General features: G+C 36.9%; 1 protein-coding gene across 2 annotated transcripts in view; it reads left to right on the top strand.

The window, feature by feature from the left end:
- Positions 1-12,352, top strand: part of rap1gap2a (RAP1 GTPase activating protein 2a) — a 142,246-nt gene that overhangs the window by 31,453 nt on the left and 98,441 nt on the right. For both annotated transcript variants that reach the window (XM_053507036.1, XM_053507035.1), the window contains exon 2: positions 3,999-4,034. In XM_053507036.1, coding sequence (XP_053363011.1) covers positions 3,999-4,034 — 36 coding nt within the window. The remainder of the gene's footprint in view (positions 1-3,998; positions 4,035-12,352) is intronic.

Here is a 12,352-nt window from a genome sequence, read left to right as displayed (position 1 = left end):
CCGGCGACCCTGAATACAGGATAAAGTGGTATAGAAAATGAGTGAGTGATATTTTTACATTTAAATAAATGTACATTTTATCTGTAATATATTTTAGATATTTTCTAAAATATATTTTTATATTTAATTATATATTATTTAATATAGTTTTAAATATAGCACTGTCACCTTGAATCTTCGGGGTCTGGGTTCAATTCCCTGTGCATGGAGTTTGCATGTTCTCTCCGTGCTTGGTGGGTTTCCTCCGGGTACTCTGGTTTCCTCCTAAAGTCCAAAGACATACATTAGTATTTGTGTATATTGTGTGTGTATACGAGTGTGTGCCCTGCCCTATGATGGACTGACATCCTGTCTAGGGTGTACGTGCCCTACTGTAAGAGCTGCCTATAATAGGCTCAAGGCTCACCACAACTCTGTATACAGAATAACTGTATAAAAGATGAATAAATAAGCATCCACATTTTGTATTCTTCTTTTTTTTTTTTTTTACCCTAGACGGGTATATTACCATATATTACTAACTCACTAACCTTGATTTGCAAAATAAAAATAACAACAATAATAAAAAAGGTAAAAACAAAGGCTTAAAATTTTGAATTTCCAAATTAATTCTCTATAAAGGATTAAGCCAAATGTACCGAGTACATATGCATCACGTACTGTACATCTGCTACATCAAACAGCATAAGCCATTAACCTTATGTAGACAAAAAGGAAGGAGGTTTTATAGATATCTGGAGAAAATATTGGCATACAAGGAATGAGGAAGAACTTGAGCATGAGCATGGGAACATTAACACAACCAAAATAAAATATCAGACAAACACACACTCAAACACATCAGTATTAAGTAGGTATAAGAATCTGTAAGATCCACCATGATCGTGACAAATTCTTGACAAGAATGTCACGAGTTTGTCTCTTGGCTCCTGTAGTGTGTATCATGTGATGACGTTGTTGTTGTGTAATATTGGACTTGTTCGATGAATTAAGCACACACGTTTGTCTTACTGTTCCAATTAAGACTTTGCATTCCTAGAGTGACTAATGCTCTTAGATCATATTTATAATCTAAATCCAACCCTACAATTAACTTCAGAAGCCAAAATATGAAGTTTTATAAAAAAAAACAAAACAACAGGTCCCTACATTTATATTAAAACATTCCCACACACACAAGTACACACACATTCACTGGTCAAGTCAACTGTTCAATCCGCACTTATTGCTGTTTCACGGTCACACACGCGCACACACTCGCCCCCACATACACACACATACATACAGTCCATGTTGATCAGAAGCTGCATCAAAACAGTAACCATGGCGATGCAGCATAACTCATCTCTACACCATCCTCCATTCGAAACAACTCCGAGTTAGTTTTGTTTGTGTGTAAATTACGGCGGCGTGCTCGTTTGGTGGTTGGGTGTAAACTAATTTGTCCCTTTGACAGAAATAAATGTGCCGGTGCTGACGTGGGTGACGCGGCACAAAACGGGGCATGACATCCTAATCTGTTAACACTTTGTTCCCAAAACGCGTTTCCAACACCTCCTTTTGAATCTTCATCATAGCACGAGGCCAGATGGTGTTTTCCTGATGATCAAAATCCTGTCTCATTACTAACTCTATGTATACACAGTAATAAATTCGACTAAATCCGTACTAAAAATACTTGAATTAATGATTTTTCATATCACTTCATCTTAATTCCCCTCAATTTGTCATTATATTTGTACATACTGTATATTAAACCACAAGCTTCACTCTCACTCAGTGTGAACTTCCTTTATAATTATAATGTACTGTTAAGAGATGTTATGTAGGGGAGTAAAGGTATCTATTCGTATTCCTACCATTTAGGTTACAGGGTGTTTGGGTCAATTGTGATTTAAGTAAATACACCAATCACCTGAAACATTAAAATCCAAAACATTAAGCTCAGTATTGTGTTGGTTCCCCTTGTGCGACTGAGAGAGCTCTGTTCCCTTGGTGCGTGGCTTGACAAAACCTCTGGGGGTGTGCTGTGGTATCTAGTACTGGTAAATTAGCTGCTGATCCTTTGGGTGCTGTGGGTTGTGGGACGGGGACTATATGGATTTGACTTGTTTGTCTGGCGCATCCCAGGGGTTTGTGATCGGATTGGGATCTGGAGAGTTTGGGGATCGGCTTAACAACCTTATGCTCTTTGCACCATGTGAAGCAGGCTCTTGATGCACTGGGTATTCTGATACCTTTCTGTCACTTCCTTTTTTTTTTTTAAACCTGTTCATAAATATGCATATTTTAAAGTTTTCATTAAAATAGTAATAATAAAAAAATTCTAAAGAGAAAAACACATCATTCTTAACCTGATAAGCGCGCCTTACGCTCTGTACTGGTCCCAGACACTGAGCTCCATTATATACATGAATAAACAGGCAGCACATTGATGAGGACTGAAACCCTAGCAAATATTTCAAATATCACTTCGGAGATTCTGAATTTGTACAGGTTTGAAAAGTCAGATAAATACATTTATTTAAGGCAGCAATGTTGTCAATGTTTCAGCAGCCTTTGCTTATATAGTTTCTCCAGTACTTGGACTAACCCCCCCCGAAAAAAAAAAAAAAAAAAAAAAATCAGATGTGTTGGACTAATGGTACTTAGTTATTAACCTAGTTAACCCAGTGTAAGTATGTATCCAATGTTGTAAACATTAAAGCACTTTTTGTAAGTCGCTCTGGATAAGAGCGTCTGCCAAATGCCTAAATGTAAATGTAAATGTATATATACTGTTTTTTAGTAACTATACTGCAACAATGACCTATAATCACTATACTTGAACACAAAATGGAAAAAAAAGGGCACACACACACACACACACGTGGTCACAGTGTTATAGTAAACACTGTAGGGCACACTGTTTACTAAACAGTACACGTGTCACTTGTAGAGTCAACACGGGTGTTGAATATACATACGAGTGACGCACGTGCACTGAGACCAAGCATGGGAGACGCTTACCCACAATTCCACTCCGCACGAGAGAGAGATGAACCATTGGCTCATTCATGATCATGGCAGACAAAGCACAGGCATACTACTTGTATTTCAAGACCCTGCTCGTATATCAAGATGAAATTCATAAACACACTCGCAAAACACTCGCAGACCAATTTACTCACAATCCAAGATTCTGTTTATCAATAAATTTAATATTAAAATATTTTTAATAGAATAAAATACGTTTTTTTTTCTTAAGTTATGTATACAGTTTTTTTGCTAAGTAGGCCTATATAGAGTACAAACAAGAAATCTCTCTAATGACACTCGATTGAGCGACACACTAACGAAATCACTGCTGTAAAGTAAAAATAAAACAAATTAACCTGCACTTTACCTTCGCGACAGAGCAGAATTTCTGTGTAGAGCAGAGGAAAAGAGTGTGTGTGTGTGTGTGTGTCTGTGTGTGTTTGTTAACGGCGAAAGTAGGAGGGGTCTGTACGGTGTGTGTGTGGGTGTGTGTGGCACGGTGTCCAATAATGAGCGCGCACAAAGAGCAGGCTGATACAGAGAGAGAAAATGGATCTTTTACCTCTTAATGAGACTTGCTTTTGCATTACATGCGTGCTGTACACACACGCATACAGACACAAAATAAAATATGTTTTGCGCACACACACACGTGGTCACATTGTTATAGTAAACAATACAAGCGTGCACGGATGTTGAATATACCAGTAAAAGACGAGCAATAAGACCCAGCAGGGGAGACAATTACCCACAATTCCACAGCGCAAGAGGGAAAAAAAACGTTGGCTCAGTTGTGATCATGTGATGCTTGGCGTCAAAACAAGAAGCGCACGCGTAATACTCGTAAACCAAGACTTGTTCGTTTTTCAAACTGCAAACTGCATTACTCGCAATCCGAGGTTTCACTGTATCATGTTTTTGTTTTAGGCATATACAGTACTGCAATGTGTATTAATATCTCTCTTTCTTTCTCTTTCTAGGATTGACAAACCCAGTGTTGCAGCTCTGAAAGCCAGGTAAGTCATCAATGTTATGTACTATAAGAGGGTGAAAAAAAATGCAGAGAATATACTGTATGCTTAAGCATAAGCAATCTTTACCTTCATTTATAATTTTTTTTAAAAAAAACACTTCAGTGGGAATTTTGCTCTTAATTTAAATTTGTTGATGCATTTATAATTTTCCCAGTGTACACTAAGAGATATGAGATCTTTGAGATTTGTAAAAATCATTTTAAAGGTCTAAATATAAATGAAATGAGTAGAAAAATAATGTCATGTAATTATGCTAGAGTACAAGCAATTAAGTAAAGTAATGAAGTGCAGTTCCTCAAGTAATTTCACTAAGTGTCTATTACGAATGGAAAAAAAAGGATGTACTGTAAATAAAGACTTGTAGAGCAGTAACACACACATGCAAGCACACACACACACACACACACACACACACACACAAATATAATCATCAAATATTATTTTATAAGGGTCATGAAATACGTAGGCCCAACGTAGGTGTGCCTCAAATCTTACATAAAATATATAAAATAAATAAGTGAATAAAAAAGTAAATAAACAGACAAAAATTTTAACTTAACACTGAGATCAAAGAGCAGCATCTTGTCCCTCTTATTCCTCTCAGTGCTGATTCTAAAGCCAGATCCAATTCATTCATTCTTTCCTCAGAAATGATACAAAGGATCTGCTTCTCGGGTCCCTCTCAGATTCCCTGAGGTATTAGTATAGCAGAGAGGTTTGATTTGATCACAAGTTTATATTATTGAATTTTCTAATCTGATTAGTCAGAAGGTGTAGATGAATTTTCTATAACAGCAGCTCTGACATCAGCTTCAGCTCTAATTTAAAGCATTAATGCGCTTATTCGCATATATTATTCTTACATTTCTAATAATAAGCTTACTATTTAGTCATATGGACATGCTTTTGATAAATGAAGATTTAATGAATATTAACATACAGAGTCATTAACATGACAGCATGGGGGCCTCCAGGGTTGGGGGGTAAATTTCACCCCGGGTCGGTGTGTGTGTATGTTTTTGCATGTCAACCCTGTGCTTGATGGATTCCCTCTGGGTACTCTGCTTTCCTCCCTTTGTCCAAAAGCACTCCAGGCCCCTGAGACCCAACACAGGACAAGCGATTGATGGATGACTATTTATTGCTTTGTTGTTTCTCAGGGCTATTGCCATTGTATTGTTTTTCTTTAGTGCTTTTAATTATAACCCATTAATATTGTAATTAAGAATATTTATTCATATTTTTTTATTCCTTGGGGCAATAAAAACAACAGTGTGTGTGTGTGTGTGTGTGTGTGTGTGTGTATTTTAAACAGACACCATTATAGCCCTCTTCCTAATGGTTGGGATGTCAACTTCATGGCAACAGTATAAATATTTTTATTTCCTTGTTTATATCTATTCACCCACTCATACTTTTAGATTCTCTTCTGCTATCCAATCATAGTATACACCCCTGGACACACACACTCTCTCTCTCTCTCTCTCTCTCTCTCTCACCGAACATTCTCTAGCATATTTGGTTTTATTTTAACTTAACTATATATTTTAGTGTTATTATTATTGTATTTAATTATTACAGTTTTACGGTTTATGGTTTTATGGTGTTTTATGCTTTGTAGAAAGGTACCAATAAATAAAATGTTTTGATAGTATCATGAATACATAAAAAGTATGCAAAAGTGAATTAAATGCTAATTTTTTTTGTGATTGTGCAGCATCAGAAATGTTTGAAGGCATTAAATCCAATTTATTTTTTGTGGTAGGCTATGAACGAATTAAAAAAGCATACTATTTACAGTAAGGACACAGCAACATGCAGGTTCTTTATAGCATAGCAAAGGTCAACCAATTGGTAGAGATGGCTCAATCAGGTTAAGTTCAACAATCTTTTTAATATGATAGAATGACACAAAATCTGTTCTAACCCAGAATGTTAAAGAGATTAAAAAGATAAAAGATGGGGAGGAAAGGAACATATATAATAACAGCAACAAATTTGTCATGTGAATGTTCCACAGCAAAGAACATTAACTAAAAACATGGTGTGGCATTCATTACTAAATCTAAACTGATAAATCGTTGACGTTGAATCGTTGAAGTCACTACATTTACATTTACATTTAGGCATTTGGCAGACGCTCTTATCCAGAGCGACTTACAAAAAGTGCTTTAATGTTTACAACATTGGATACATACTTACACTGGGTTAACTAGGTTAATCACTAGACTATAAAGCACTTTGTGTCAAGAACACGCTGTCTCGTTTCATTCCTTACATGTATGATGGGAGGGGGAAATTTAAACATGTGACATGCTGTATTGCCATCGTTTTTTCGTCCCCATTTCCACATCTTAGGATCAGGTTTCATAATGAGAGGAGATGAGGAAGATGAAAACCAGAGCGATAAACATCAAGGCTGGCTGATATGAGTGGGCACAGGTGTTTCTTTGGGCTTTTGTTCCAGCATTTTTCCTTGTTTCCATAAAACCACAGTTTGCGTCATACGTTTGCTCTTTTTTTAGATTTTATCATGTGTACTAAAATTTACATTTTACACTACAATGGACACTTTTTTCTTTTCAGGATTCATGGAAATTATTGTGTGTGTGTGTGTGTGTTTGTAAGCAGTCTGCTGTTGCCGAAGATCTTGTCCCCTTTGATTGACACTACAAAGCAAGCCTGTTTTTAACCTACTGCTCTGAGCAGTATTCAGAGATACAGCACAATCAAGTGTGTGTGTGTGTGTGTGTGTGTGTGTAACTGTTTATGCCAAGGTTTTGTATATGTAATGAAGATAAGTGCTGTTTGAATTATTAAAATGTGTGTGTGTGTGTGTGTGTGTGTGTGTGTGTGTGTGTGTGTGTGTGAGAGAGAGAGAGAGAGAGAGAGAGAGAGAGAGAGTAATCTCAGAACAGGCAAATACATAATCCATGTTTCTTGCTGTTGCTCTTCACACTCTTTGCTTAAGATCTCACAATGCCTCGCAAAATCTGGTGAGTGTTGTGTTGTTGCTTTTGTAAGTGTGGTTAAAACATGTGCTGGTGTTGATGCTGTTTTGTTTGTTTTATTTTATTTTTCTTCTTTTAACCAGAAATAGCCTCTCATGGTCAGAGATTTATATATATAAAAAAGTGAGTAAATGAGTGTGGCTGAAAGGCTATAGATGAGCATGTGGGTGTGTCTCCATGTCGTAAATCCATATATCGACATGTTTGATCTGGAGCTTAATGCCGAATACAGCCTATTGTCATTGTACTACTCCGTAATGCGATAATCTAGGCAGCATGGTGGCTTAGTGGTTAGCAGTCACCTTGGGCTCCAGCCCCGTAAACCTGTATACGGAATAAAATGGTATAGATAATGAGTGAAAATGCAATATTGAATGTATATAGAAATCCATAGAAGAGTTATTTGCTCATTTAGATACTATAAATTTTGGTAGTCAGCTAGCCAATATGCAATTTTTGAGAGGATTTTTAAAGTGCTAATACTGTATTTCTAATTTCTGCTAACTCTAGCTTGACATAACAGGATTTTAAAGATGATTTTCATCATCTTAGCAAACATAACGCAATTCCCTACAGAATTCTTACGTCATTAATAGATTTTTCAAAAATTTCATTGCTAGTCAATGACCCAACATAAGCTATCAGAAATGGTCCATTACATGATTGAGCCTCTATGTTTTAAATTACATTAACAAATTTTTGTATTAATCTAACTAACATTATTCAAAATGATAAAACCTTTCATAGGATCTTTTAATATATATATATATATATATATATATATATATATATTATATATATATATATATATATATATTATTTTATTTATTTTTTTTTGCAAAAGTTCAGAATATTTTGGTGGTAGCTACTGTCATATTTCAATGACAAATGGTTGTAATCTGTAGCACTCATGTGACAAGATTTCTGAGAGGATTTTAAAGCTATATTATCAACTGTCTCCGCTAACGCTAACAAGCAAACATGCAGGAGTAAACCTAACAAGATTTGTGTGGCGATTTTTAAATTAACCAGTTGTATACAAGTATTATATAAAAAAAATTATCATAAATATCAAATGCTAACATGCTAAATATATATTATGGCCTAATTTATGTGAAGTCTTATTAACAAATGTTTATAATCTGTAGCACTAATGCTAGCTCACTTGCCAGCTAACATGAGCTAACCTGATAAATTTCACTATTAGCTGTCTCTGCTAGCACTGTCAAGCAAGCTACTGTAGCATGAGTAAACCTGACAAGATTTCTGAGGCGATTTTGAAAGAAAAATAGGCCATTTAGTTAGCATAAACTAAGCTAACAAGTATTATTTACAAATAGTAATTAAACTCACAGCTAACACTGGCTAAATATACAGTTGATCACCTAATTTGTGGATAGTCATATTTACAAATGCTTATAGTCTGTAGTCCTAATGCTAGCTCCCTTGCCAGCTGAAATTAGCTAACCTGACAAGATTTCTGAGGGAATTTTTAAGCTTCATTGTTAACTGTCTCTGCTAGCGCTAACAAGAAAGCTAACATGAGTAAACCTGACAAGATTTCTGAGGTAATTTTATTTATTTATTTATATATACTTAGATATTTTTGAGATTTATGTTTATTTTTCTTTTTAGGCTAACAACAATTCAATTCAATTCAATTTTATTTGTATAGCGCTTTTAGCAATTTTCATTGCCGCAAAGCAGCTTTACATAGTCAAAAGAATTATTTAGGTTTGTATGAAATGTGAATTTGTATGAATCAAAATGGTCAGTTTGTCCCTGGTGAGCAAGCCGAAGGCAACAGTGGCAAGGAAAAACTCCCTGAGATGGTAATAGGAAGAAACCTTGAGAGGAACCAGACTCTACAGGGAACCCATCCTCATTTGGGTGAAACAGAAAGCAGTAAATGATCTGCATTTATACAGTGTGTAGGGTGGGAGGCAGTTCAGCTATAATAGCTGATGTTAATTGATGTTAATATGGAGTCCAGGTAGTTATTGAAGACCCAGGTAGACTTGTAAGAAGTTCCAGTCATGAACTATCGAACTGTCAAGTCCCCAGAGAAACAGTTGCCAACACCAGTCAAGGCCAGAACCATTTTCTAGGTAGAGAGAATCATTCCCAGACACCAGACGCATCCCAGAGAGACACACGGGGCATCCATGTGACGAGATCTTCAGCCAGAAGCGGGGCACCAGGATGGGTCAGACAGGTCCGGAGGGCAGAGGGAGTCTGGATCACTGGCAGCTCAGGAACGACATGTGTAGCTCGACAGAGAGAGAGAGAAAGAGTGAAAGCGGGGGACAGGAGGAGAGAGGAAAAAGAAAGAGGGGGGGGAAGAGAAGAAGAGGAGAGATGGCAGTTAGGTATGGTCACAGTCACACAATGTATAATGTGAATGTATATTAACTGTAGAGTGCAAGCAGAGACTCCGGCAGGACTAACTATGACAGCATAACTAAAAGGGAGAGCCAGAAGGAAACACAAACATGAGGGCTTCCTGACATGTAAAGCAAACAATCACCTCACCGTCAGCAAACCTGAGTGATCAATGAGAGTGAGGAAGACAGCATCCAAACATACCAGTTCACCATAATACTCTACGTCCATGAGTCCCCCAGATCTGCTCCTTTACCTATGGCAAATCTATTTATAAAAATGGTTGGCTAAATAAATAGGTTTTTAGCCTGGACTTAAACACTGAGACTGTGTCTGAGTCCCGAACACTATTTGGAAGACTATTCCATAACTTTGGGGCTTTGTAAGAAAAAGCTCTGCCCCCAGCTGTATTTTTCATAATACGCGGTACTGACAAGCAGCCTGCATCCTTTGATCGAAGTAGGCGTGGCGGATCGTAAGACACTAGCAGTTCGCTCAGGTACTGCGGCGCGAGACCATTTAATGCTTTATATGTCAAGAGTAGTATTTTAAAATCAATGCGAAATTTCACAGGGAGCCAATGGAGTGAAGATAAGATAGGGGTGATGTGCTCATATCTTCTGGTTCTGGTGAGGACTCTCGCTGCTGCATTCTGGACTAGCTGAAGCTTATTTATGCATCTAGCTGAACAACCAGACAGTAAGGCATTACAATAGTCCAACCTAGAGGTGATAAAAGCATGAACTAGTTTTTCTGCGTCGTTTAGCGACAATAAATTTCTTATTCTGGCAATATTTCTGAGGTGAAAGAATGCTATCCTGGTAATATTATCTACATGTGCTTCAAATGAAAGGCTGGAATCAATAATCACACCAAGGTCTTTCACTGTTGCATTTGATGGAACAGAAAGGCCATCTAAAGTTACGGTGTGATCTAAAATTTTACTCCTAGCTGTATGCGGTCCTATGACTAGAACTTCTGTCTTATCCGGATTTAGCAGAAGGAAGTTAATTAGCATCCAATTTCTAATGTCCTGCACACATTGCTCAATTTTAGTAAGCTGTTTTTTCTCATCAGGTTTTGCTGAGACATATAACTGTGTATCGTCAGCATAACAATGAAAACTAATACCATGCTTACGGATTATGTTGCCCAGAGGAAGCATGTAAAGGGAAAAAAGCAGTGGACCTAAAACTGAACCCTGTGGAACGCCAAACTCCACTAGAGAACATGCAGAATAATCACCATTTAAGTCTACATACTGATAACGATGGGTCAGATAGGATCTGAGCCAGGAGAGGGCTGTACCCTTAATTCCCACTACATTTTCTAATCTGTGAAGAAGAATAGCGTGATCAAAAGTGTCAAAAGCTGCACTGAGGTCAAGTAATACAAGCATAGTTACACAACCCTGATCAGAGGCCAATAGAATGTCATTTACTACTTTAACGAGCGCCGTCTCTGTACTGTGATGAGGCCTAAATCCTGACTGATACAGTTCATGTATGCCATTTCTATGTATATATGAGCATAGCTGCTCCGCTACTATCTTTTCCAGGATCTTAGAGATAAAGGGGAGGTTTGATATTGGTCTGTAACTGGACAGCTGACAGGGGTCGAGGTCAGGTTTCTTAATTATTGGTTTGATAACTGCTAATTTAAAAGATTTTGGAACATATCCAATGCTGAGTGAAGAATTAATTATTCTCAACAGGGGTTCTATTATTGCTGGTACTATCTGTTTAAGAAAATGTGTCGGTACAGGATCTAATATACAGGTTGATAAATTTGAAGAAGAGATGAGTGAAATTAGTTCATTCTCTTCAAGGGGAGTAAAGTATTCTAGGTTCTGGTCTGACATGGCTAGATTAACATCTGCATCAATTACATTGTTCGGTTTCAAAACCTCAATTTTATGCCTAATATTTACAATTTTATTATTAAAAAAGTTCATGAAGTCCTCACTATTGCATGATGTTGTTGTGGAGATTTCTGCAGTGGTCTTATTTCTGGTTAATTTGGCTACAGCATTAAATAAGAATCTAGGATTATTTTTGTTATTTTCTATAAGAGTTAGCTAAACCAAACTGCCCTGATATGGTTTCTCTGAGGATTAGGATATATTCAAAAACATCTAGGGTTAGTTAATATAAATTACCCATGTTAATATGAATATACAGAAAACCCCACAATATATCCAGTTCACTCATATACGTCCCAGCTGTACAATAACAGATCTGTAAAAGGTAAAAAACACTTTGCCATTTATGGGGAATGGGAAGTGAGATAACATTTTGGAGACTGCCAGAGTCTCCCTCAGCTTCCACCACAGAGGTATTCTCCAAGTTTCCTGTTGAAGTTATGGGAGGTTAATGGAGTGCCAATGTGATGTGAATTGCCTGACACCTAAATGAAGCCTTCCCTTCATAAAGCTGCCTATGCTGTCATAGAAAATCACATTGCATGAGCCGAGATATAATTATCTCCTGCCTGGAGAGAAGTGACAAGGATGTCATGTTATAATGACTGTTTTTATACACACTCTCTAAGGGTATTGTTTTTCATAAAGCATAGTTCCTGATTTGGAACAATCTGTTGATGTTATATAAATATATATACACATACGTAAAATGTTTATTTAAGAGCATGTCACGAATCAGACATCCAGACTAACATCCAGACTACCACCCCAAAATATAATGTAATATTGTAAAACGTCCACATGTTATTACTACTGATGCGGTAATTTAGTTGCCACTCTGCTATTTTTCAAGCGTTATTTATTTTGTTGCTTAATGATCTGTTGTGTCGCATCAAATTTGTGCAGGCTAAATGTTCAATTGGTTATTTGTGGTCTGACTTGGACAATACAGTAGTAGTCTACCCAGCTGCAGCTGCAGTGGATCT

This window comes from Clarias gariepinus, chromosome 11 (genome assembly GCF_024256425.1).
Source record: "Clarias gariepinus isolate MV-2021 ecotype Netherlands chromosome 11, CGAR_prim_01v2, whole genome shotgun sequence".
Lineage (NCBI taxonomy): Eukaryota > Metazoa > Chordata > Actinopteri > Siluriformes > Clariidae > Clarias > Clarias gariepinus.
This window is presented reverse-complemented; position numbering and strand designations above follow the sequence as displayed.